The sequence below is a fragment of the Ornithorhynchus anatinus genome, chromosome 3, assembly GCF_004115215.2.
Source record: "Ornithorhynchus anatinus isolate Pmale09 chromosome 3, mOrnAna1.pri.v4, whole genome shotgun sequence".
In the NCBI taxonomy this organism is placed as follows: domain Eukaryota; kingdom Metazoa; phylum Chordata; class Mammalia; order Monotremata; family Ornithorhynchidae; genus Ornithorhynchus; species Ornithorhynchus anatinus.
The window spans coordinates 107,648,143-107,674,568 of record NC_041730.1 but is presented as its reverse complement, the minus strand read 5'-3'; the positions used below and the strand labels follow the sequence as shown (position 1 = coordinate 107,674,568).

At 41.1% G+C, this 26,426-nt stretch overlaps 1 protein-coding gene and 1 non-coding gene across 3 annotated transcripts in view; one reads left to right on the top strand and one right to left on the bottom strand.

Annotated features, from left to right (window-relative positions):
• The window catches only part of PRKG1 (protein kinase cGMP-dependent 1), a 1,170,280-nt gene that overhangs the window by 984,155 nt on the left and 159,699 nt on the right, over positions 1–26,426 (top strand). For both annotated transcript variants that reach the window (XM_029061208.2, XM_029061209.1), the window contains one exon: positions 8,689–8,754. In XM_029061208.2, the coding sequence (XP_028917041.1) occupies positions 8,689–8,754 (66 nt within the window). The remainder of the gene's footprint in view (positions 1–8,688; positions 8,755–26,426) is intronic.
• Positions 24,019–24,156, bottom strand: LOC114810994. Its single transcript, XR_003758679.1, has one exon. It is a non-coding gene; the product is annotated as a small nucleolar RNA SNORA7 (small nucleolar RNA).

Genomic DNA, 26,426 nt, shown 5'->3' with positions numbered 1-26,426 from the left:
GAATGATGAGGACTGGTTTCTGCTGTGCTATCTTCACCTTAGCCCCCTTTGCCCAAGAGCCTAGTTTCTGGCAAGCAGGAGGAAGAATCCTTAGACCAAAGCCGGTGGGGTGGAGGGAGAGGAATGTGTGAATATTTTAGTAAAGTCTATAGCTGAAACAAGAGGACACAGCTGTTTCATAGAATCAACTGTCATGAGGTGGGAGATTAGAATTTTATTCCCTATTTAATCATGAATAAAATGAAACAAATAATTTTGCATGACAGAGCTAGTCAGTGATGGAAGCAAGAACAGAACCCATATTCCTAACATATGTTTAATGTTCATTTCTGGAGAAAACATCCCTTCTGGGGTGTGTATTATAATAATAATAATGATGGTGTTTGTTAAGCACTTACTATGCACCAAGCACTGTTCTAAGCACTGGGGTAGATACAAGATCATCGGGTTGTCCCACGTGGGGCTCATAGTCAAATGACGTAACTGAGGCCCAGAGAAATGAAGTGACCTGAGGTCATATAGCAGGCAAGTAGTGGAGCCGGGATTAGAACCTAGGACTTCTGACATTATCTGATGTATTATCTTTTCCAAGGTTTGCTTCCAACAATAGAGCATTCTTGGTTAGTAGTTAGGGGGACCCATTGGTAATTTCAGATTTATTTGTACTTATATCTGTGTACATGCATAAACACACACACACAATGACACTTCTGTTCTTCATTTTAGACAATGACATGAGTGGGAAGATCCTACCTTGAATGTAATTGTAGCTGATCTATGTGTGACTGACCCAACCAAGACACTGTTTATTCATAAACACAGATTCTTACTATTCCAAAGGGCTTAATCCTGATTTCTGAGATTTCCCCTAAGTAGCAAAACCTTTGCTCAAAGACTACAGCCCTTGTCCACATTTTTGCTCATTGGTTGTATCTGTTTGCTACAGTGGTCTTCAGTGGTCCATCAGTCACTTGCTATGTCTCATTTTTCGAGATTATTCTTCACTCTGTATTATAATTCTTTTCTGTCCACCTGGTTTTTTGGCACACCCTTAAATTCACTCTGCAGCAGCTGATTGGGTATAATAATGATAATAATAATGATGGTATTTGTTAAGCACTTACTATGTGCAAAACACTGTTCTAAGCACTGGGGGGATACAAAGTGATCAGGTTGTCCCACATGGGGCTCACAGTCTTCATCTCCATTTTACAAATGAGGTAACTGAGATCCAGAGAAGTGAAGTGATTTGCCCAAAGTCACACAGCTGACAAGTGGCGGAGCCGGGTTTAGAACCCATGAACTCTGTTTCCCAAGCCCGGGCTTTTTCCAGTGAGCCACACTGCCTCTCTATCCTCTTGTCATTCATCCTGTTGTCACTCATCCTCCCACATGCCTCACCCAGTGGAACTTTGTGCCTTTAAGTCTTCATTGTGATTAATAATGCTAATAATAATTATGGTATTTAAGTGCTTACTCTGTGTCAGGCACTGTTCTAAGTGCTAGGGTGGATACATGCAAATCAGGGTGGACATAGTCCCTGCCCCAGGTTGGGCTCACAATCTAAATCCCCATTGTACAGATGAGGTAACTGAGGCCCAAAGAAGTGATGTGACTTGCCCAAGGTCACACAGCCGACAAGTGACAGAGCTGGAATAAGAACCCACGACCTTCTGACTCTCCACCCGTGCTCTATCCACTACACAATGCTGCTTCTCAACTCTTTGTCCTGTAGATGAGGAAGCAAGAGAATAAATTAATCTACTGTCACATTGTATTTCCTAAAGGAAATCATTTTTAACTTCACACTATTCCCCACTATCATCATAACATGAAACAGTAATACTAGTCAGGCATATTTAGTGAGTGCTCACTGTATGCAGAGCATGGTAGCTAAGCACTTGGGACAGTACAGTACAGCAATATAACAGACACATTCCCTGCCCATAATGAGATTACAGTCTAGAGGTTATACCATACTCTGTTGACTAGTAGATAGAGCACAAGCCTGGGAGTCCAAAAGATCTGGGTTATAATTCTGGCTCCACCATTTGTCTGCTGTGGGAACATGGGCAAGTCACTTAACTGTAAAATGAGGATTCAGACTGTAAGTCCTATGTGGGACAGGGATTGGGTCCAACTCAAGTTTCCTTGTATCTATCCCAGCACTTAGTACAGTGGCACATAGTAAGCACTTAAATAGAAAAAGCAGCGGGACTCAGGGGAAAGAGCAGGGGCTTGGGAGTCAGAGGTCATGGGTTCTAATTCCGGCTCTGCCACTTATCAGCTGTGTGACTTTGGGCAAGTCACTTCACTTCTCTGTGCCTCAGTGACCTCATCTGTAAAATGGGGATTAAAACTATGAAACCCACGTGGGACAACCTGATCATCTTGTATCCCCCCAACACTTAGAACAGTGCTTTGCACATAGTAAGCGCTTACCAAATACCATCATTATTGTCATTATTAAATACCATTATTACTGTTATCATTTTTGAAGGTCCATTCATTAGCATCAGTGGCACCCAGGATGGTTGCCCTCCTAGACAACCAACTACTGCAGTTCTTAGTGGCCCTTCTATTCTTGCAGTTGATCCAATGGGAAAAACATTTCTCTGGAAATCAGGAGACCTAGATTTTAGTACTGGTTCTGCTCTCAGCATGTGAATAAAGATGGCCCAAACATTCACTATGAGCTGTATCTCTGCCCAAAATTCACTTGCTGCACTTCATGACCCAGTGGGAAAATGACTGACAGAGATGACAAAGTGCAAGCCACTACCACTATAAAAAAATCCTCGGCACACTGTTCTAGGTCCTGTAGTGTCAAGCTGAGGCTCATCCATTGTTCTCTAAGGAGGACTCCATCATCAGTGGATCTCTTCTAAAGTCCTTTATTCTTTCAATCAACTTTTTGGACCAAATATATAGTTCTGTTCAGCTTCTTCTGCAGGGATGGTAGGGATCCATTTTTGTACCACCTCCTTCATTTGAACATTGGGGGATTTGGATACAGTGTTATAAAAATCATATTCAAAATTCCTGATCAGAAAACCAAAGCACAGACTCTTTAGTGTGATTTCACCCTGGCATGATTTCCAAGCATCTTGTGAAACAGAATGAGATATTAAAATTAAAAGTCATTGACTATGAGCAGCCCCAGTCTGCAGTCTCAGTGTGATTTTAAAGGCTGCCAATAAAGAGGAGGGGATGGGTTTTTCTCTTTTTTTTTCAAACTGCCAAGATAAGTTCTCGAGAAAACAGTAGAAGCATAACCTCTAAATCATCACTTTTAAAACAGTAATAAAAAAATAACAGAGAATAAAGAAACCCGCACAGCTCTTTCCTCTCTTTCTGTAAATCCTCCCTGAGGCAAAACTCTTTCAATTGGGAGCATTTTGCCAAAGATTGAATATTTGAAGCCAAGTACAGAGTCAATACCTTTTTTACACACTGATAGAATGAGTTTAAGAATGACTTTGAGTAGACATTTTCTTACTTTGGCTAAAACAAAAGATTTGGGAATTTATATCAAAATGATTAGGAGACTATAAATAACATTTCAATTCTTTGAGAGCAAATATCTTGGAAATATAAATTTAGAAGGAATATAATAATAATAATAATGTTGGTATTTGTTAAGCGCTTACTATGTGCCGAGCACTGTTCTAAGCGCTGGGGTAGACATAGGGGAATCAGGTTGTCCCACGTGAGGCTCACAGTCTTAATCCCCATTTTACAGATGAGGGAACTGAGGCACAGAGAAGTTAAGTGACTTGCCCACAGTCACACAGCCGACAAATGGCAGAGCTGGGATTCGAACTCATGAGCCCTGACTCCAAAGCCCGTGCTCTTTCCACTTAGCCACGCTGCTTCTCCGCGTTAGAATATCACATTTTTTCAAAGACAATAGAGGTAGATTATTGCCTCATCTCAGTTCAGCTACTTAGGAATGTGTATAAAGTTCCAGTCTCAAAAAAATTCCCCTGGGTACTTTAAAGCCTCAGAAGAGTATCTCTGAAATTACTTTTTATATCTTTTATCTAGGTCATATTCCATAAAAATGACTTTAGTGTCTTTTCATTGAAACCTGCATCATAATGTGAATTTCACCTCTTACCTACAGAATTCATTTCACTTTCAGCAGGGTCAGTTTGCGGCATATAGTCACTGTGTTATGGGGAAAAAGTTGCCAACTCCACCCCTTCCAATTGGGGTAACATAGTAGTAAGAGTGCAGGGCTGAGAGTCAGGAGACCCAGCACCACCGTTTCCCTACTCTTTACCTTGAGCAAATCTCTTATCTGGGCCTCAGTTCAGATACAAACAAGTGTCTTCTCTCCCTTTTAGGCTGATCTCCATGCAGGATAAGAACGAGGCTGGACTGATTATCTTGTGCATAGTACAGTGCCTTGTACACAGTAAACACTCAATAAATATGACGATTAGAACAGAATAAGCACTTCCCCCCCTAAGTATTCTCTCCCAGATCTTAGTAGAGTGCTCTGCACACAATAAATACTTAATAAAAATGTTAGTACTGTTTAATAACTATTATCATCATTTCTACTCTACACTATAAGTGTATATATTAGGATATAATGACATCATATATCTATGATTCTATTTATCTATTTTTTATAGTTTTGATGCCTGACTACTTGTTTTGTTTTGCCATCTGCCCTTTTAGACTGTGAGTCCCTTGTTGGGCAGGGAATGTCTCTATCTGTTGCCGAATTGTACATTCCAAGCTCTGCACACAGGAAGCGTTCAATAAATATGATTGAATGAATGAATATAGGAGATGGCACAAAGCCCTGAACCCGGAACTTTCTTTCAGGGGTATGTTCCTGACCCCATCCTTGATCCAGAGCCATTGCATTCCTCTCCCAGGTACCAGTCCACACAAGCACCATTTTTCAATTTTTTAAAGTTCTACTGCCCTGTGGCTGCCCCATCTGTTATTGTGCCTGAGGCATCTGCTTCACTCATTGCCTGAAGCAGGCCCTAACTTCACAATTCATTACCCTCAGCCAAGGAGTTGCTTGATGTGGCCCTGAGAGAGATCTCTGTCTGCCCAGAATCTGGTGAGCAACACTGAGGAAACTAGCCCTCAAGGCAGATCCTAGCCCAGAGCAATCTGAGCAACACCTTAATCCCAGAAACCCTGACTTCTACTTGTGACTGCACCAAGTAGACCTCCATGAGCCTCAATTCTCCCATCTGTAATGCAACGTTAACCCTGTTTTTCATTCACTGCAACTCATATTGTCATGAGTAATAAGAAATACTTGTTTGTAAGTAATTACCTAAAGGGCTAAGTTATGCTACTTCATGCCCATATGTTTGCTATGTATTTGCTCTGTTATCCTTTGCTTTTCTACAAGTGTAAAATATTCCAGTTTTCAAAGATTAATATTCAAAGATATTCAAAGATTAATGAAAGTATTTTTTTTAAGATCGTGATCATTTCTACCTATAAAACCTAATCAGACATGTGATGTGCTCTGCCATTCTTATGCGTGATAATGCCAATTTAAGCGTCTCTCTGAATTTTTCTGCATACTTTCATTTCACATCCATTTGGGACATCCTATCCATTTTATGAAGATAACCTTGAGTTTCTAAGGAGAGAAATTCAGTGTTCAGGCTCTCTATACAATATATAAAGCCTTAGTTTTCAGACATCATGAATCTGCTTCACTTGGCAGAAAATAATGAATTGCAGTAACACACTGATCATGTCACTCTCCACAAGCAACTGAAAGCCTGTCTGTCAGTGAAGACTGGTAAAAGGAAATGCTAGGAAGTGAGCTGACAGCTGGCAAGTGGCTCCAATGTGCAAAATCAGCTTCAGGTCTAGGGGCTGCTCTTTGAATGTGCCACTTGTTTATTCTGCCCTTCCCGGGGACTTAGTACAGTTCAAGGCTGTAAATGGACACTTAATATGAATGCTGCTATACCTGATTCTTCTGCTGTAGACGGTAAGCTCCTTGTGGACAGGTATTGAGTCAACCAACTCTGGTGTATTAGAACAATGCTCTACACCCAGTAAACTGTCAAATACCATTTTTGATTGATACAACTCTTTCTTCTCCCCCTCCTCTTCCTATTACTATTTCTACTTCTCTTTCTAATACTTTTTCTATGAATGAATGAATGAATGTTGGTATTTGTTAAGCGCTTACTATATGCAGAGCTCTGTTCTAAGCGCTGAAGTAGATAAAGGGTAATCAGGTTGTTCCACTTGAGGCTCACAGCCTTAATCCCCATTTTACAGATGAGGTAACTGAGGTGCAAGAGAAGTTAAGTGACTTGCCCACAGTCACACAGCTGACAAGTGGCGGAGCCAGTATTCGAACCCATGATCTCTGACTCCCAAGCCCGTGCTCTTTCCACTGAGCTACGCTGCTTCTATTACTACTTCTACTACTATTATTACTTACCATGTTCTACTTTATGGCTCAGCCTAGACTGCTGAGATTTCTCAGTGATACCGATTACACAGTGGATGGTCACAGCTGCTGTGACCTTTCCCAAGTCCAGACGTATAAGGTGAAAGCTGTAAATTCCAGTGTTAGTCCAGCAGATAAGATTTAGTAGCAGCAGAGAAGGAGAGTGCAGTTCTTTGACAGGAAGGGTGAACATGAATACTACTACGGATTATTCAGACACAGATAGTGATTCTTATGGTGGAGATAGTGGAGATACTTGTGGAGATAGTGATGATGAAGATTCCAGTGGTGAAGCTGAGAAAATATCAGAGTCAGTGGTCAGAAAAAAATATTTGAAAAAAAAGTGTGTGTGTGTTCTGTTAACTCATTAAAAGGATCTAACTTCTGTTAATTTGCAAAATATTTACTATGAATGTTTTTAGTTGGCTGTAATGTACAGGTGTTATTAGTGACTGTTTTTGGATTTGTAAATTGGTGTGTTTTTATTAATCTAGTAATAGTTGCTAATTTTGCAATAGTTAACATACAGCCTGAGAGTTGTGTTCACAATGCTTAGCTACAAAACTGGCTGAGAAGAATTAATTTTTAAAAGATGGATTTGTGATAGACTGATAATTAGATAAGTAACCTTGCATCTGACCTGGTATTATGCTTAATATTTCCAACTTTGGCCAAGTCATGTTTTGTATGCCACTTTTTAAAATATAAGATTTAAAATCATAACCTGCTCTTTCAAATTTTACATTTTGTATGGCCCAATCTTCACTTAACATTTTGTTACTAAAACCTGTCTCAAAAAGTCAGACCTGAAAGACAGAAAGATGAAGTTTCAGGACAAGATACCTGTCAGCTCCCTCTGTCCCCCTCAAAATGTAAAGCTACATAAAATTCCTGTAATTAAGGGACACATTTTTCCAAGGCCCATTAAACTTCCCCAGGGTCAGAAGAAATACAGAAGCTGAGAAAGTAAATAAGACTATGAAAAGAGTCTGGCATATTAAAATCCAAAGTTCAAAAATCATTCTACACATTTTGATTTACTTTGCATTTTATTCCCTTTAGTTTATAGAAAGGAGGTAATATAAAGTAGATTACTTGGTTTTAGTCTTTCATATTTGTATTTGTACATTTGTAATTGTTTTTTAGTATATAAAGAGACAGCACTTTGGCCATTTTTGGAGAGAACACCTTGTCTAAGTCTGCAGCAGTGTCTTGGGCTTGCTCAGGAATGGGCTTTTACTAAGCTCACTGGCTTGCAGATATATATAACTGAATGGACAGACATGAAGGAATGAAAGCACTTATAATAGAGCTGTAATAAAGTTGTTTTGGATATTAGAAATTTTGCTTTGTAATTTCCTGTTGCTATCTGCAGCATCATATGGCATTGTTACGGGATCTCTTCAGATAGGAATTCTAATTGTAGGGCAATCAAAATAGTATTCTCCAATTCACTTTGTAATTAGGTTCCTGAAGAGATGCATTAGTACCATTTTTCCTAATCATGCATCATAATATCATAAATAGATTTATATACAAATGCATTGGGATAATTCTCTCAATAGAAATTCTGATGGAATGAATTCAGAGCATGTGTCTTATTAAACCCTAATTATGGATAAATTATAATTTTCTGTAGGTTGTTTTCCCTTAAAGGTATGCATCTTATATTTTAGAAAAATAGTGATTTGGAAAGCAGCACAAGATAATGTCCCAGACTAATTACTTACAAGTTTCCATTTATAAAATGAAAACATTTTGAGGTACTACTGAATGTGTGTACTGGGATCAGTAAAAATATTAAAATATCAGAATTCCTTTACTTAATTTTAGTCTAGGTATTAATCTTAAAAGGTAAAAATCTGAAAATTGCCATGTGGGATTCATCTTGAAAACTTCTACTGAAAAGTTACTAAAGGAAAATATTTTAGGTAAAACTCATCATTTTCCGTGTATGAATATTAAAGAAGGCATTGCGCCTTTCTGTATTGGAAAATGCAAAGTTTGGGGGTCTTTTTAGGGAGGTAGCAGGCTTTATGGGGTTTTCATATCCCCCAGTGGCTGAGGCTACACAGGGATAGTCTTTGAGATGATTTTCAGAAGGGAACTTCCAAAATGGGCTCTGAATGTTCCCCATCTGTTTCACAGAATGAAAGTATTCTGAGTTTTCATGTATGGACCTCTTCATTAGAAGCTCATTTCAAATTTTCATTTCTATTATGTTTTCTTTGTAGGGAAGATGTGAGAACGGCCAATGTAATTGCTGCAGAAGCGGTAACCTGCCTTGTGATTGACAGAGAGTAAGTATATCTTTCATTACTTTATGGTACTGCTTCCCGCTAACTGAATATCAAAGGACTGTGTAGCAGCCAGAGCATTTTATAGTAACTACTATTTTATCCTCTTAAGTGTACTACCCAATTACTTAGCAAATTTATCTTCCCCACACAGAAGGATTTGGGTTCTGAGACACTTCAAGCGTCCTGATGCAAAGTCAATGTGAGATGGGGCCTGGGCCATCTTGATAGGAGGTGTGCAACTTATTTGATCTGGTGGGGCTTTGAGAACACAGGCACTTTTCCTGTCTGGCTACTAGACTTCTGTTGTCTCTTGAAATGGGATACAAAATGAACGTTTTTCCTTCCTATCGAGATATGATCCTGATGAAGGGGAGACTTGAACCTTGAGGAAGGAGAGGGGAGTGATGAGAAGAACGTGGATTCTTATCCTGGCTCTCTCCCTTACCTGTTGTGTGACCTTGGACAAATCACTCATTTCTCCATGCTTCAGTTTCCTCATCTGTAAAATGGGGGAAAAATCCTACTCCATTTTACTCAAACTGTGAGCCCTGTATGTGACAGGGACTATCTCCAACCTGATTATTTTGTGTCTTCTCCCGCACTTTGTACAGTGCTTGACACACAGTAAACAGATTCCAAATGCACCATATCTAGGAAAGGAAGAGATGCATGAAAAACCCGAAGATGCATGAAAGGAAATGCCCTGCATTAGAGAAGCAGCCTGGCCTAGTCGAAAAATCATGGGCGTATGAATTGAAGGATCTAGGCTCTAATCCCAGCTCTGCCAATTTACTGCTGTGTGACCTAGGGCAAGTCACTTAACTTCTTTTTGCCTCAGTTACCTTGTTTATTAAATGGGCATTGTAATTGTGGCCCCTGTGTGGTACAGAGACTGTGTTCAACATGATTATCTTGTATCCATCCCAGTGCTTAGTACAGTGCCTGACACATAATAAGAACTTAATAAATACTACTTTAAAAATGTCCAGCTAATTACCTCCATTACAAGGATTGGATCATTTGGGTCAACCAAATGTTGAATTCACAATCAATACTGAATTACCCGTAATTGAAAATTCCTGTCAAAACCTGGCTGTGTATTATTTAATTTACTAAAGGAGCACTGGGGCTTCATCTAGTACAGACAGATGGTGGACATTAGGCCTGCCAACTTAAGCAGCTTTCTTCACAATTTCACAAGCAAGGTTCCACATTACATAAATTAATCATTGTGATTTATTTTTCTCCATGGGGAAAAAAAGAAGCTTGATTAAATTAATCATGTATTGCATAAAAACATTCATTGAGAAAATTGGAAAACGATAAACAAATTACTTCAGCAGGAGAATTCTCTATGGAGATTTCTTTTTTTGCAGTTTACTATAATATGAACAAACCTTCTCTGGATTCCACTTGCAACCTCTAGGGATTTCCTACCTCCTTTCTCTCATTCCTATCCAAAATCCTCTAATTGGTTATTTATTCTTGCTGCTTCCACTTTCTCTTAGCCACCTCCTTCCCTGACTCTCCGCAAGCCAATTTCCGCTATTTTCACTCTGTTGATGTCACTCTCAATGAATCAGTGATATTTATTAAACACTTATATTGTACAGAGCAATCAGTCAATCAATCAATGATATTTATTGAGCACTTACTACAATCCACCCTTTCCTCTCCATCCAAATTGCTACCACGTTAATACAATCATTCATCCTATCCCTCCTGGATTATTGCTTAAGCCTCTTTGCTGACCTCCCAGCCTCCTGTCTCTTCCCCTCCAGTCCCTACTTCACTTTGCTGTTCAGATGTTTTTTCTACAAAAACATTCAGGATATGTCACCCCACTCCTCAAAAAACTCCAGTGGTTGCTCATCCACCTGTGCCTCTAAGAAAAACTCCTCACCATTGACTTTAAAGCACTCCAAGACCTTGCCCCTTCCAACCTCTCCTCATTTCTCTCCTTCTACAGCCCAGTGCGCACACTTCATTCCTCTAGTGCTAACCTTCTCACTATACCTCGATCTCGCCTAACTCGCTGTCAACCCCTAGGCCACGTCCTACCTCTGGCCTGCAATGCCTTCCCTCGTCAAATCCGACAATTACTCTCCCCAGCTTCAGGGCCTTATTGAAAGCACATCTCTTCCAAGAGGCCTTCCCAGATTAAACCTCACTTATCTCCCACTACTTCTGCATTGGTCTAACTTGCTCCCTTTGCTCTTCTTCCATCCCAGCCCCACAGTGCTTAGCTACATATCTAAAATTTCATTTATTTTTATTGATGTCTGTCTTCCCCCTTCTAGACTGTAAGCTTGTTATGGGCAGGGACTGTGATTGTTTATTGTTATATTCTTCTCTCCCAAGTGTTTAGTACAGTGCTCTGCACCCAGAAAATGCTCAGTAAATATGATTGATTGAATAAATGAATGAATAAAATATAACAGAGTTGGTAGATATGTTCCCTGCCCAAAGTGAATTTACACTCTAGCTCTCTCCAAGCTTCTGTCTTCCTGCTTTCTAAATCTAGTGGATTATATCCTAAATTATCTGATTTCTTGGTAACTTTTGATACTGTAGACCACTTCTTTCACCTGGAAACACTATCTATCCTTGGATTCACTGACCCAATTCTCTCCTTGGTTCTCCTCTTACCAAGAGGAGATCCTTTTCACTCTCTTTCGCTTGCTTTTCCTCAGTCACCCATTCTCTAAGTGTGGCTTGTCCCCCAAAATGTTGTCCTGGGCCATTTTCTAATTTTTCACTCACTCCCTTGGTGAGTTAATCTGCTCAATCCTGGTGATTCCCAAATCCCCCAATGAGATCCTGTTTGGATACAGTGCCTCACAGTGTCAAGAAACCATTCGTGGATTTCTGTACACATGATCTTACATTCAGTGTCATGTCAGATTTTTGGGCAGGGAACATGTCTACCAACTCTGCTATAATGTACTTTCCCAACCCTTTAGTATAGTGCTCTGCACATAGTAAGTGCTCAATAAATATGACTGATTGACTTACTGAATAGGTAGGTGCTATTGTGCAAGCTGTCTTTAATGTGTGGTTTTCCAATGGACACAGCTTCCATATTATAGGACAACTTGCAGTACACAGTAAGGAAATAGAAAACAGAATCTAGAAGAACATCACATCAGTTGGGAGCATAGTATCAGGGTCCTGACAAAATTGAAGATCTAAGACTGTAAGATCTGGACAACCCACATGATATTTGTTAAGCAATAATAATAATAATAATAATAATAATGTTGGTATTTGTTAAGCGCTTACTACGTGCCGAGCACTGTTCTAAGCGCTGGGGTAGATACAGGGTAATCAGGTTGTCCCACGTGAGGCTCACAGTTAATCCCCATTTTACAGATGAGGTAACTGAGGCACAGAGAAGTTAAGTGACTTGCCCACAGTCACACAGCTGACAAGTGGCAAAGCCGGGAGTCGAACCCATGACCTCTGACTCCGAAGCCCAGGCTCTTTCCACTAAGCCACGCTGCTTCCCCAACACTTACTATGTGCCAGATACTATACTAAGCACTGGGGTAGATACAAGCTAATCAGGTCGGACACAGTCTATGTCCCACATGGGCTCACAGTATTGATCTTTATTTTACATAGGCGGTAACAGAGGCATAGAGAAGTTGTGACTTTCCCATTGTCAACCGCAGACAAGTAGTGCAGCCAGGATTAGAACCCAGGTCCTTCTGACTCCCAGGCCCATGCTCTATCCACTAGGCAATGCTACTTCTCCTTGAGCACTTCTACTACCATCCCTTAAGGACCATATTCTATCTCAAGTGGCAAGACAAGGTCATAAACAATGAAGTTCTGGAACAGTCTCCTAGCATCAAAGCTATGGTCACCTAAACAGAGCCATTCTGGGTGGCCCATGCGAGGAGAAGGAGTGACAGCAGGATACCCAATCAGCTGCTTTGTGGGGAGATGAAACTGAAAGCAAATAGAGTAGAGAAAAAAAAAATTAAGAACATGTTGAAACAAAGCCCCAGACAATGTTAGCTGAAAACTGGGATTAAATTGCAGAGGCTAGACATTCCTGGAACTGCCATCAAGGAGGGAGTGGCTCTCTGAGTAATAGCTTCATATGAAAAAGAGACAAGGAGATATAAGATAAAAGTGCGTCTGCTTACAAACATTAAGTAAACAAGAGAACAACCCTTTTGTGTGCCCGTTGTGGGTGGGAAAATGGATCCTACTTTGGCCTTTGCAGCCAAATATAGAGTCATAGAAGAATTTCACAATCAGTGGTGTTTTAGTTAAATACAAAGTACAGCTAACTATACATGCAACAGACAAATAGATGGGCAGGATGTAGCACATTGCAGAGAGGAGGTGCAGTCTTCACCCATACTTAGCCCAACTACAGGCAGAACCAGCAGTGGGCAGAATCATGTCCCCAGATTCTCAGAGCATTTCTGGCATTTTTCTTCTTATTAATAATAATAATATATCAGCCAATTTTGCTATATTGTATTTTCCCAAGTGCTTAGTACAGCTTTCTGCATGCAGTAAATGTGCAATAGAAATAATTGGTTGCTTTTCATTATTATTAATCACAATAATGATAGTACTTATAATATCTGTTAAACATTTACTATAATTCAAGTACAGTACTAAGTTCTGAGTTTGTTACAAGACAATCAGTTTGGACACAATCTCTCCTCTACACGGAGGCTCACAATTTAATGGGAAGGGAGAGCAGGTACTGAATCCCCATTTTACAGATGAGGAAATGGAGGCAGTCCAAAGTTCATTCATTCATTCATTCAATAATATTTATTGAGCACTTACTATGTGCAGAGCACTGTACTAAGTGCTTGGAATATACAATTCGGCAACAGATAGAGACAATTCCTCCCAATGACGGGCTTAAAGTTATGTTACTAGCCCAAGGTCACAAAGCAGACAAGTGGCAGAGCTGGGATTAGAACCCAGGTTGTCTGCCTCCCAAACTCATTTTCTTTCCACTGAGTCACACTGCTCCTCACAGTGAGGCTTGTGACATATACTATCCATAATGTGCTTACCCCCTTCTCAGACAGTTAGTGAAATGGATAGGAACATTGCAAATGCATCACTTTATTGTCTATACTCAAATAAGACTATATTATCTGTCTACTTATGCCAAATGTTTTGGGATTTTTTTTGGTTACGCAGTTACACTTCAAATTTAGAAATACATTTCTCCCCATCAATTTTTCTTTTCCAGGTCAGGGTCACTGGTGTGCCCCTTTACATGATTTGGCATTTTTAATTCAACATGATAAGACTTTGGGAGCTTTACATGACATTTAGCTAGTCTGGCTCGGTAGTATTACATTAAGAACAAGGAAGAGTTCATTCATTCATTCAATCGTATTTATTGAGCACTTACTGTGTGCAGAGCACTGTACTAGGCACTTGGAAAGTACAATTAGACAACAGATAGAGAGACAGTTCCTATCCAACAAATCAATGGAGTTCGTGGACATGATCCCTACCCTCATGGAAATCATTGTCTAGAAGAGGGAAACGGGCATTAAAACAAATTACATATAGGGGAAGCAGCAGGGTATAAGGCTATATATATAAGAGTTGTGGGTCTGGGAGTAGGATGAGTACCAAAGTACTTACAGGGTTGGGATTTCCCTAAGCTTTACTTGTGTAACTTATTATTAATAATAACAATAGTAATGTACTTGTTAAGCGCTGACTATGTGCCAAGCACGGTTCTAAGCACTAGGGTAGATACAAGTTAATTATCAGGTTGGACACAGTCCCTCTCTCACCTGGGGCTTACACTCTTGACACCCATTTTACTGATAAAGTAACTGAGGCCCAGAGAAGTTAAGTAATTTGCCCAAGATAACACAGCAGACATATGGTATGTGGTAGAGTGGGTCCTTCTAGGTCACACAGCAGACATGTGGTGGAGCGAGTATTGGTCCTTCTGACTCCTAGGCCTGTGCTCTATCCATTAAGCCACACTGTTTCTGCAACTTGGGTTTCTGAGCAGATAAGAGAGAGGAAACATCTCTACCAACACCAATAGTCACTGCTTACTCGGTTTCCTGGAAAATCAGTACAAGATGTGCCACTCCTGAAATTGTCTGAAACAGTCATAGACCTTCTCGGAGGAGCAAGAGTTATGACCTGAAACTTGAGAAACTTCTCCCTTCATACACAGAGCCACCACTGGCCACCTCACTGTTGTTCTTGGACTCTGTGGCACATGGGCCAGTCAGTAAATCATATTTATTGAGCATTTACTCTGTTCAGAACACCATACTAAGCACTGGAGAGAGTACAATAAAACAGACACATTCATTGTCCACAACAAGCTTACAGGTTAGAATGGGAGACAGACATTAATATAAATAAATAAATAAAATACAGATATGTACATAGGTACTGAGAGGCTAGGACGAAGGATAAATAAAGAGAATAAGTCAAGGTGGTGCAGAAGGGAGTGAGAGAGAGGAAAGGAGGGCTTACGGAAGACCTCTCAAAGGAGATGTGCCTTCAATCAGGCTTTGAAGGTGAGGAGAATAATTGTCTGTTAAATAGGAAGAGGGAGGTTGGTTCAGGACAAGATTTAGCTTTCTTATAAAGGCAATACAAGCAGCTCAGTTTGATTTCCTTGCCTGTGACATTGCCTCAGCCACACCTAGACACAATAACATTGCTGTAGGATGCCTCAAGCAAACAGTTCTGGTTGGCTGTATAACAAATAGTTCTATTTCTGAAGTTTGCTTGGTGATGGAAGGCTGAAAACCTTTAGTATATCCAAAGTGAGGCAATACTGGCTTGTCAGCTTTTTTTTGTGTGGGCTATTTGTTAATAATAATAATAATGTTGGTATTTGTTAAGCGCTTACTATGTGCCGAGCACTGTTCTAAGCGCTGGGGTAGACACAGGGGAATCTGGTTGTCCCACGTGGGGCTCACAGTCTTAATCCCCATTTTACAGATGAGGGAACTGAGGCACCGAGAAGTGAAGTGACTTGCCCAAAGTCACACAGCTGACAAGTGGCCGAGCTGGGATTTGAACCCGTGACCTCTGACTCCAAAGCCCGTGCTCTTTCCACTGAGCCACGCTGCTTCTCACTTACTGTGTGCCACCACTGTTCTAAGCATTGGGGTAGATACAAGGTAATCAGGTTGAACACAGTCCTTGTCCCACATGGAGCTCACAATCTTAATCCTCATTTTACAGAAGAGGTAAATGAGGCCCAGAGAATTTAAGTGATTGCCCAAGATCACACAGCTGACTAGTGGCAGAGCCAGGACTAGAACCCAGATCCTTCCGACTTGCTGGCTTGTGCTCTATTCACGTAGGCCATGCTGCTTCTCCATGGGCAAATCAACTTTGACAGTAATAGAGTAAATTCAGGTTGGTTTGAATGAATTGAATTGGGTCGATCAATATGTGGATTGTATTGTCACTCAACTGTTAGTGCTGATGAACTGGCTACATTCTTAACCCAGTTTAGTTCTTCCTAAATCCCAGAAATCTTGAGAAGCAGCATGCCCTAGTGAATAGAGCACAGGCCTGGGAGTCAGAAGGATCTGTGTTCTAATCCCAGCTCTGCCACTTGTCTGCTATGTGACTTTCAACAAGTCACTTCACTTCTCTGTGCTTCAATTATTTCATCCATAAAATGGGGTTTGAGTCTGTGACATGGGACATGGACTGTGTCCAACTTGACTAGCTGCATCTTCCCCAGACCTTAGTACAGTGCCTGGAACAGAGTAAGCCCTTAAAAAAATACCAATAAATGTAATAGTGACTGTGGTATTTGTAAAGCATTTATTACATAGTAATTGTAGTAGTTTGTACTAAGCACTGGGAAAGAGTATGAGGGTGTTCCCCCATACAGACATACAGACTCCATCCCTTGAGGGGTTCATAATCAGTGAATATAGGTGTGGGAAAGAATTGGAGACAGACACAACAAGAGCAATGAAACACTAAAACGTTAAAACAGCATAAGGTACAAGGACAAATATGTGCAATATCAACCAATCAATTGTATGGAAAGCAGTGTGGCCTAGGGGAAAGAGCATGGACCCAGGAGTAAGAGGAACTGGGTTCTAATCCCAGTTCTGCCACGTGTCTGCTGTATGACTTTGGGCAAATCACTTACCTTTTCTGTGCCTCAATTCCTTCATCTGTAAAATGGGGATTTTCTATTCTCCTGTTATCCCTCCTAAATAGACTGTGAGCCCCGTGTGGGATAGGAACCTACCTGAGTATCTGGAATCTACCCTAGCACTTAGTACAGTGCTTGGCACATAGAAAGAGCTTAACAAATACCAAAATGATAATAATAATAATTAATTGTTAATAATTAATTATTACTATCAAGCACTTACTGTGTACAGTTGGAAAGAGTACAATGTAACAAAGTTGGCAGACACCTTTCCTGATCATAAGGAACTTACAGTGTAGAGGAGAAGTTTACAGTCTGCACAAAATAAAATATCAATTAAGGAGCTTCAATTTCACTAAATACTACTACTCCTTTTTCATAATTATTAATAGCTCCTAAGAATCTCGAGTTATTTTTTCATAAGTTAAGTTTTCCTGTTTTAAATTCAGTGAGTATTAGAATAATAATGATAGTATTGTAGCACTTACTGTGTAGCCCTGGAGTAGATCAAGATAATGAAATCAGACCCAGTTCTTGCTCAGAGATTTGTAGACCTAACAAGTCTAAGGGTTTTTACCATTTTTCAGTACTCTGCTGTTGAGGTGATTTCACTTAGTAATAGAATTAATCATACTTGTATTTATTCAGTGCTTACTGTCTGCAGAGTATTATACCAAGTGCTGAGAAAGAATACACAGGTGGGAATTTAGATGGGGTCCCTTTCTTTTGGAGAGGCTCATGATCTATGAATAAAAGTGTTGGAGGGGCCTGAAGATAATCATATCAGGAGTGATGAAACAAAACCCCAAAACAGCATCAAACACAAGGATAAATACACAGAATAAAAACCAAAATCAATGGGATGTTGTGGCTAGAGGGGAAGAATTTCAGGCTCCTTGAGGCTCAGAGTCCAAGCACACCTGGAGCCTCAGTGACTGCTGCAGCAGCCACTAGGCTGCCCAAGGTTTGGAGATGGCCTCATGCTGCAGGTGCTGTGCTCTTTCACAGTGGAATGATGGAAGGCAGGCAGGACGGGATGAAGTCTCCTCAGAGGTGCAGAGGAGAGTGGGTGCCAGTTCTGGGGGAGGCACAATTAATAATAATAATTGTGGTATTGTGGTTTAATTGTTGTGGTTGTGGTTAAATAATTGTCATTTAGCACTTACATTCATTCATTCATTAGTATTTATTGAATGCTTACTATGTGCTAAAGTGCATGTGCTTACTATGCACTCTACTAAGTACTTGGAATGTACAATTGGATAACAGAGACAATCCCTGCCCAATAACGGGCTCACCATCTAAACGGGGCAGACAGACAGCAAAGCAAAACAGAACAAAACAAAACAACACAACAGTATCAAGATAAATAGAATCATGGAGATAAACACCTCATTAACAAAATACATAGGGTAATAAATAATATATACAAATATGCACAGTGCTGAAGGGAAGGGGAAAGAGAAGAGGGCGGGAGGGGGGAGGGGAGGAGGAGCAGAGGGAAAGGGGGGACTCAGTCTGGGAAGGCCTCCTGGAGGAGGTGAACTCTCAGTAGGGCTTTGAAGAGGGGAAGAGAGTTAGTTCGGTGGATGTGAGGAGGGAGGGATTTCCAGGACAGCAGTAGGATGAAGGCCAGGGGTCGACGGCGGGACGGGCGCGAATGAGGGACTGTGAGGAGGTGAGCAGTGGAGGAGTGGAGTGTACAGGGTGGGCAGTAGAAAGAGACAAGGGAGGTGAGGTAGGAGGGGGCAAGGTGATGAAGTGCTTTGAAGCCAAGAGTGAGCAGATTTTCTTTCATGTGAAGGAAACTATATGCTGGGTACTGTACTAAGTGCTAGGGTGGATACAAGCAAATTCATTCATTCATTCATTCAATAGTATTTATTGAGCGCTTACTATGTGCAGAGCACTGTACTAAGCGCTTGGGATGAACAAGTCGGCAACAGATAGAGACAGTCCCTGCCGTTTGACGGGCTTACAGTCTAATCGGGGGAGACAGACAAGAACAATGGCAATAAATAGAGTCAAGGGGAAGAATATCTCGTAAAAACAATGGCAACTAAATAGAAACAAGGCGATGTACATTTCATTAACAAAATTAACAAAATAAATTGGGTAATGAAAATATATACAGTTGAGCAGACGAGTACAGTGCTGAGGGGATGGCAAGGGAGAGGGGGAGGAGCAGAGGGAAATGGGGGGAAAAGAGGGTTAAGCTGCAGAGAGGTGAAGGGGGGGTGGTAGAGGGAGTAGAGGGAGAAGGGGAGCTCAGTCTGGGAAGGCCTCTTGGAGGAGGTGAGTTTTAAGTAGGGTTTTGAAGAGGGGAAGAGAATTAGTTTGGCGGAGGTGAGGAGGGAGGGCGTTCCAGGACTGCGGGAGGACGTGGCCCAGGGGTCGATGGCGGGATAGGCGAGACCGAGAGACGGTGAGAAGGTGGGCAGCAAAGGAGCGGAGCGTGCGGGGTGGGCAGTAGAAATAGAGAAGGGAGGAGAGGTAGGACGGGGCAAGGTGATGTAGAGCCTTGAAGCCTAGAGTGAGGAGTTTTTGTTTGGAGCGGAGGTTGATAGGCAACGACTGGAGGTGTTTAAGAAGGGGAGCGACATGCCCAGATCGTTTCTGCAGGAAGATGAGCCAGGCAGCAGAGTGAAGAATAGACTGGAGCGGGGCGAGAGAGGATGAAGGGAGATCAGAGAGAAGGCTGACACAGTAGTCTAGCCGGGATATAACAAGAGCCCGTAGCAGTAAGGTAGCCGTTTGCGTGGAGAGGAAAGGGCGGATCTTGGCGATATTGTAAAGGTGAAACCGGCAGGTCTTGGTAACGGATAGGATGTGTGGGGTGAACGAGAGAGACGAGTCAAGGATGACACCGAGATTGCAGGCCTGACAGACGGGAAGGATGGTCGTGCCATCCATGGTGATAGCAAATCTGGTTGAAGACAGTCCCTGTCCCACATGTGGCTTACAGTCTGGATCCTCATTTTACAAATGAGATAACAGGAAGTAAAGTGACTTACGTAAGGTCACAAAGCAGACAAGTAGCAGAGCTGAACTAGAACCCATGTCCTTCTCCCAGGCCCATGCTACTTCCCAACAGCATGTTGAGATAGGTCCTTGGTGGCAGAATGCTGCTTGGCCATCATGGAGATGGTTTGCTTGGAACAAGAACTCTGTCTTTGCATCATGAAAGGTTTTCTATGCTTTGAAGGCCTTATCTTTAATAGTAGAAGGTGTGTTGAGAATATTAAATGTTGTTGCCATTGCTTCAGGATTTACTCTTCAGAAGTGTCAAGTGGGTCTGAAGAGGGTGATTTACTGTCTTTAGAAGTTTCTGGTTTCATGGAGGCCTTCATACTCTTGCATCTCTTTGGCAGAGACATTTCACCACCTGTTGTACAAGCCCTTTAACTTGATTTTCAGTCGTGGCACAGGTTTCTGTAAGCCTTACTTTTGTCTGAGTTCTGAATTGCTTCCCGATATGTGGTTCAGTGGTTATTTTGCCACAGGTAAACTTTTTATCTTTGATCATTTGGCTCAAGCCAATTTTAGTGCCTTTGTTTGGCCAACCCACCATCTTTGAAGGCTGCCCAGTGGATAGTTTCATGGAGAAAAACTCGATCATGGTTTTTGTTGGAGACTGTGATTTGAATTTCCTGTGAAAACAGTGGTCTTGATCTTACTCTAGAGATCATGGCAGATGTGTTTATTCCCCAAGAAGCTGGTATAGGTAAATATAAGAACAAAGTAATCTGTTACTTCTCTTTCAAAGCTTTCTGCTTTGTAAAATTGGGATGGTATCAAATTTTCAGTGTAATCCAGATAAGCAAAATTCCATGAAAACCTTCTTTAAATGTTTTAAGGGTTTGTCTTGGTTGTGAATTTGTGACATTGAATTTCACTGGCACATTCTGATTGTAATATTGCTTTGTTGTATGGATTAGCATTTCCAAACCTCTTAATTGGCCTTGGAGGTTTCTGATTAGTTTAATCTACCTCACCTGATTGGGAGAACAGCTGTGGTGAAATTTGAGGTCTGATATTCTCAGAAAGACACAGCATTTTACTGAACTCTGTTAAGTCAATTACAAAAAGCAACATTCAGCAACTTCTTGTAAAAAGAAAATCATTACCTCTGTAATGAAGGAGGGAAGATGGAAAGATTGAATTTTGACAGGATCTGTACATTCAGCCTCAAAACTCATAGTGTGAATAGCACTTAAGCCCAAAGCTAGTATTCGACTTCACATTTTCTGATAAAGTGTTTTTTGTTTATTTTGGCAGAGTGACTTCCCTATTTCTTTCTAACTTATTGCTGGTCCAGCTAGGTCATAAAGATCTAAACCTCTTACCTTTCTTTTTAATATATCTGCCTGATGATCATATTTCCAAACTCAGACCCCAGAAGAAGAATAACATTATCCTGAGCAATCTTAGGTGATGGACAACTCGTTCAAAGAAACAAGCTTTTCCTTGGTCAAACTCAGAACTCATCAGTTTGGATAAGACATGGAGAAAGTTGTACTCTTTGTGACTTTACAATCCCTGATCTTGCAAAGCTATGGAGTAGCAATTCTATTTAAATTTTAAACACTGCAAAGATCAAAATGAAAATGAACTTGTAAAAGGAGTTGCTGCCACTGTAGAATTTTTGGGGACATGTCACCTAATTATCTGCTAATGTGGACTTGGATAGAAGATAAGAAATGATTCAAGGTCACACATCATCTTATCAGTTACTTTTGTGCACACTGCTAAATCTTACACATTGAGAGAGTGCATTTTCATGTGCTACCTTTATCTATCTCTTCAGTGTATATATGTAGGTAATCAGGAAAAGGAGAGCAGGAGTACAGGTTGCAGATAAAAACAAGAAGAACAACTCAGATATAGGATCAAAGTATATGAAACCAGGGCTGCCATGCTTATCAACTTCCTTGTTGCTGCTTGGAGGCTCTTGCCCTCTCTTACCAGCAGAGCAGATATATCAATCATTGGTATTGAGTGCTAAGTGTGTGCAGAGCACTGAACTAAGCACTTGGGAGAGTAAAATATAACAAAGTTGGTAGACACGGTCCCTGCCCACAAGGAGCTTACAGTCTAGAGTGGGAGACAGGGATGAATACAAATTAAAGATATGTACTTAAGTGTTGAGCTGCTGAAGGTAGTGACTAAAGGGTACAAATTCAAATGTAGGCGATGCAGAAGGGAGAGGGAGTAGGGGAAATGAAGGCTAGTTGGGAAAGACCTCTTGGAGAAGATGTGATTTTACTAAAGCTTTGAAGGAGCAGAGTGTGATGGGCGGTCAGATATGAAAGAGGAGGGAGTTCCAGGCTAGAGGAAGAATGTGGTTGAGGGTTGGGTACAGTGCTCTGTATGCAGTAAGCGCTTGATAAATATGAATGAATGAATGACAGGAATGCGAGGATAAAATGAAGGAATTGATGTGGAAGTAGTTGGGAGAAAGAAAAATGATATTGAAATATAAAGGATTATGTGTTAGAAGCGCAACCAGGCCATCCTTCAAACCAAGAATTAAAAAAAAAAGAAAACCAAAGGAATTCCAAAGAAGGATTGCATTCCCGAGATTCAAAACAAAAAAGCAAGCAAGCTTTGGTTTCTAGGAGTCAAGGCTGTTTATGGGTCTTGGGGTTATTTTGTCAGTGGACTTGTGGAGGACAAAAAGTGGCTTGTAAGCATTTCCCCTTAAGTTGGTATAAACTTCTAAAACATGTAGCTCTTGCAGGATGGTAGAAAAGCCACAGATGATAAAGGAAAATTGATGAATGTCTTTAGATTAGCAGTGAAAGTGGCAGTGGGACCACAAGGAAGTCCCTGAAATAAGCTGGGGATTAATGGAGTATTTTAGTTATGTGTGAACAGAACCTATCCATATTTTTTCTTTTCCTAGGTTCCTATCCTTAATATCTACTAGAAAAAGCAGTTAGCTAGCAAATGCTATCTGACAATAAATAAATGAAAGGTGTAAGAACGATGATTGCAGAAAACAGAGGCTGAAAAAGATTTGGAGGAGATATAGAATGGGTGATAAAGGTGAAAAGGGAACTTTTGATCACAGCAGTGGTTACTAGATAATTCTACAGGAATGGATATTAGATCATTTCTATTGACTCTAAGTACTGATTGAAGCCCAAAGAAACCTGCGAGTGGATAATCATATAAAATCAAAGGGAAGAAAGCCAATTTTTTACTTCTTTTCAGACAAGCTAGAATGTGGCAAACTGCTATAACTACTGATCAGTTCAAGTTCAATATTAGGGAACAATGAAGCTGACTGATTAATGAACTTCCCCCATGCAAGAGAAGTCCTAATGTTGTTTTATGTAAATGATTACAAAATGATTGGAAACTTCAGATTGAGGAGCCAATATAAACAAGATATGTCCCGCTGGGTATCCCATTATACCTATTCAGTAGTGTCATGTGCTCAGTTGGCAGCATGTGAGAATTGAGTGATGGAAAATGGCTCTTGCGCTATTCATCATCTAAATTTAAAAGTTGGAAACATTTTCTATAGCTCTTCAAAGCGACTGAAAAACAAATAACCCAGTTGGTAACAGCACAAGTGGAAAGCTAGGTAAAAAACTGACATTTGCTTTAGGTGCTGAAGGGAAACACAATCCAGCTTCTTTGTCCTGTCACCACAAAGAAGGTCTCTCAGAATGGCACCGCAGTGAGGCCATCAGAGCCGAGAGATTGCATTCGTATTATGCAATGCATACTACTGGCAGGCAGAGGGAACATCAAGGTTGTCTTTAAACTCAGGTTCCTGGAAATGTGGTGAGCAACTAGTGGAAAATACACAGACCAGGGAGTCAGAGGTCTTGTCTTGTTCTGTCTTATGCTGTTGTGTCGTCTTGTCTTATTCTGTTGAGTCTGACCCATAGTGACTCCATGGACACATCTAGCCCAGAACACTCCACCTCCCTCAGAACACCCCACCTCCATCTGCAATCATTCTGGTAGTGTAACCATAGAGTTTTCTTGGTAAAAATACAGAAATGGTTTACCACTACCTCCTTCCACATAGTAAACTTGAGTCTTCACCCTTGATTCCCTCCCATGCCACTGCTACCCAGCACCAGTGGGTTTTGATTTGTAACAGATTGCCTTCCACTGGATAGCCACTGCCCAAGCTAAGAATGGAATGGGTAGGCCTCTGCTTGACTCTCACTCCCCTAGCCGAGGCTAGTAGAGTATTGGATACTCTCCAGGTGCGATCTAGAGAGGGGGGAGTCAGAGGACCTGGGTTCTAATCTCGCTCTGCCACTTGCCTGTTGTGGGGCCTTGGGCAAGTCACTTCACTTCTCTGGACATCAGTTTATTCTCTAGACTTTATGCTCATTATGGGCAGAGAATGTGTCTGTTTATTGCTATATTGTACTCTCCCAAGTCCCCTCTCAGGGTCACACTGTCTCGACTATAGGAGGGAGACTCAGGCAGAGGCGTATCCATTCCATTCCTAGCTTGGGCAGTGACTAGCCAGTGGAAGGCAATCTGCTACAAGTCAAAACTCACTTGTCCTGGGCAGCAGCGGCATGGGAGAGAATCAAGCGTGAAGACTCAAATTTACTGTGTGAAAGGAGGCAATGGTAAATCACTTCCACATTTTTACCAAGAAAACTCTATGGAAACACTATCAGAACGATTGGAGATGGAGGTGGGGGAGTCTAGGAGAGATGTGTCCATGGTGTCGCTATGAGTCGAAGAAGACTCAATGTTATAAGACTAAACAAAACTCTCCCAACACTTACTAAAGTGCTCTGCATACAGTAAATGCTTAACAGATACAATTGACAAGTTTTACAATCCTCCACCAAACTCTAAGCAGAAATATTGGCATTAAGATGGCAGAAGACTAGCAAAGAACATAATCCAAAATGTGACTTGATTAATGCTACCAAAATTTCTGCTCCCAGAGCATTTATGAATTAACTTGTTTCTTCCACTCAGGTTCTCAATTGGAAGGCTGGTCTCTTGAAGCAGCAATTAGAAACTAACCAACATTTAAGGACAAAATTCTGCCCTTAGTTATGCACTAGAGGTCCTTCTGGAGTCAAAGGAATTCTAATATGCAAGTTGCTGGGATTGAAATGGAAGTCAAGGGACAGTTTGATTTTTTGAAAGAAACGTTAAAACTCAAGGAACAGCTATCTCTCTTTTAGAACATTTCAGAGCATTACTAGTAATAACCTGATTCTGGAAATCTGTCTCTGGTGGAAAACTTTTTCTGCCTTTTTAGTCTTTGAGTCTTAATCCATTTTTACAAATGACCTTCACAGCATTTTTTATTTCAATATCATTCTCTGCAGTAAGGTGGTCCTGAGGCAGTGATTTGAGTCACCAAAGAACTGGCTTGGATGACATTTGATATCTTTTTGTGATGTTTCTCTTAGGCTGTTCTTTCCCTCTCTCTGAATCACTTCTTAAAATCTGAGGAATGTTTAGAAGTACAAAACACTGTACCACTTATTAAAGCTTATGGGCAGATGTATGTTAGTGTTTATCTTTGAATTCTTAATTCAGAAACATGGAAACCCTAGAAATTCTGGTATCAGTATTTTAGTATATCTGTAATTTTAATCATAATGAAAAGGAATAGGCAGAATAATATTTGCCATGATGAAGGTTTCCTGATGCTCAGAAATGAAAGTCTAGCTCATTACAGGTAGATTGTATATTGTAGCTAGATTACATAGGTGAGAAGAATCTATGAAAAGAAAGGAATGGTACCACAATGGATTAGTGCATTTGGCACTATGACATATTAATTAGGTGAAATCCTTGAAGATAATCCAATAAATGAGAGGCTTATCTTCTCTCCTGATCAACTGTCTTGTGACCAAGAGGTGGTGCCGGGAAGAGGAAAGTGGGAGTTTTCTGTAGAGGTGATCCCTGTGGTAGGAGTGAGGGATACTCTTCATTCGGGGGGTTGTGTGTGGAATGTGGGGGTGGGACACAAACTGGGGAGCAGGTATCTGCTATGAGACCTCTTCCCTGGAGGTGACCCCAGCAGCCGGAGCAGGAGGGATGGAGGTGGAGTAGACCAGGGGCCTTGTGCAAACAACAGTGACTCTGGCCCAGTCCCTCAGGAGGGATCTGCTTACCTAAGGAATTTTCCTCTGTATCCCCCAGATCGTAGGACTGCCATCCCTCCAGGCAACAGAGAGGAGGTATTGGGAAGTTCCAGGAGGAGCTGTGTGGGTGGAGAAAGAGACACAAGCACTTTCCTTCCCCAGACCCGAGGATGGGTGCAAACTGAAGCAGCTCTGTTCCAGCTCCTCAGGAGGGATCATGCCCCCCATACCCTTCCCCCTGCCCACCCAAGGACATTTCCCTCTGTATCCTCCAGCCCCAGGTGTTGTAGTTGCACCCTTTCTATTAGGGATTGGTTCATCTGTTAGGATGCCATTCACAGTCCAAACATCTCTTATACAAATTGGACACTCTTTGAGGCCCTATAGAAACTGATCAAAATGAAGCCTAATTCTAAAGGAACTAG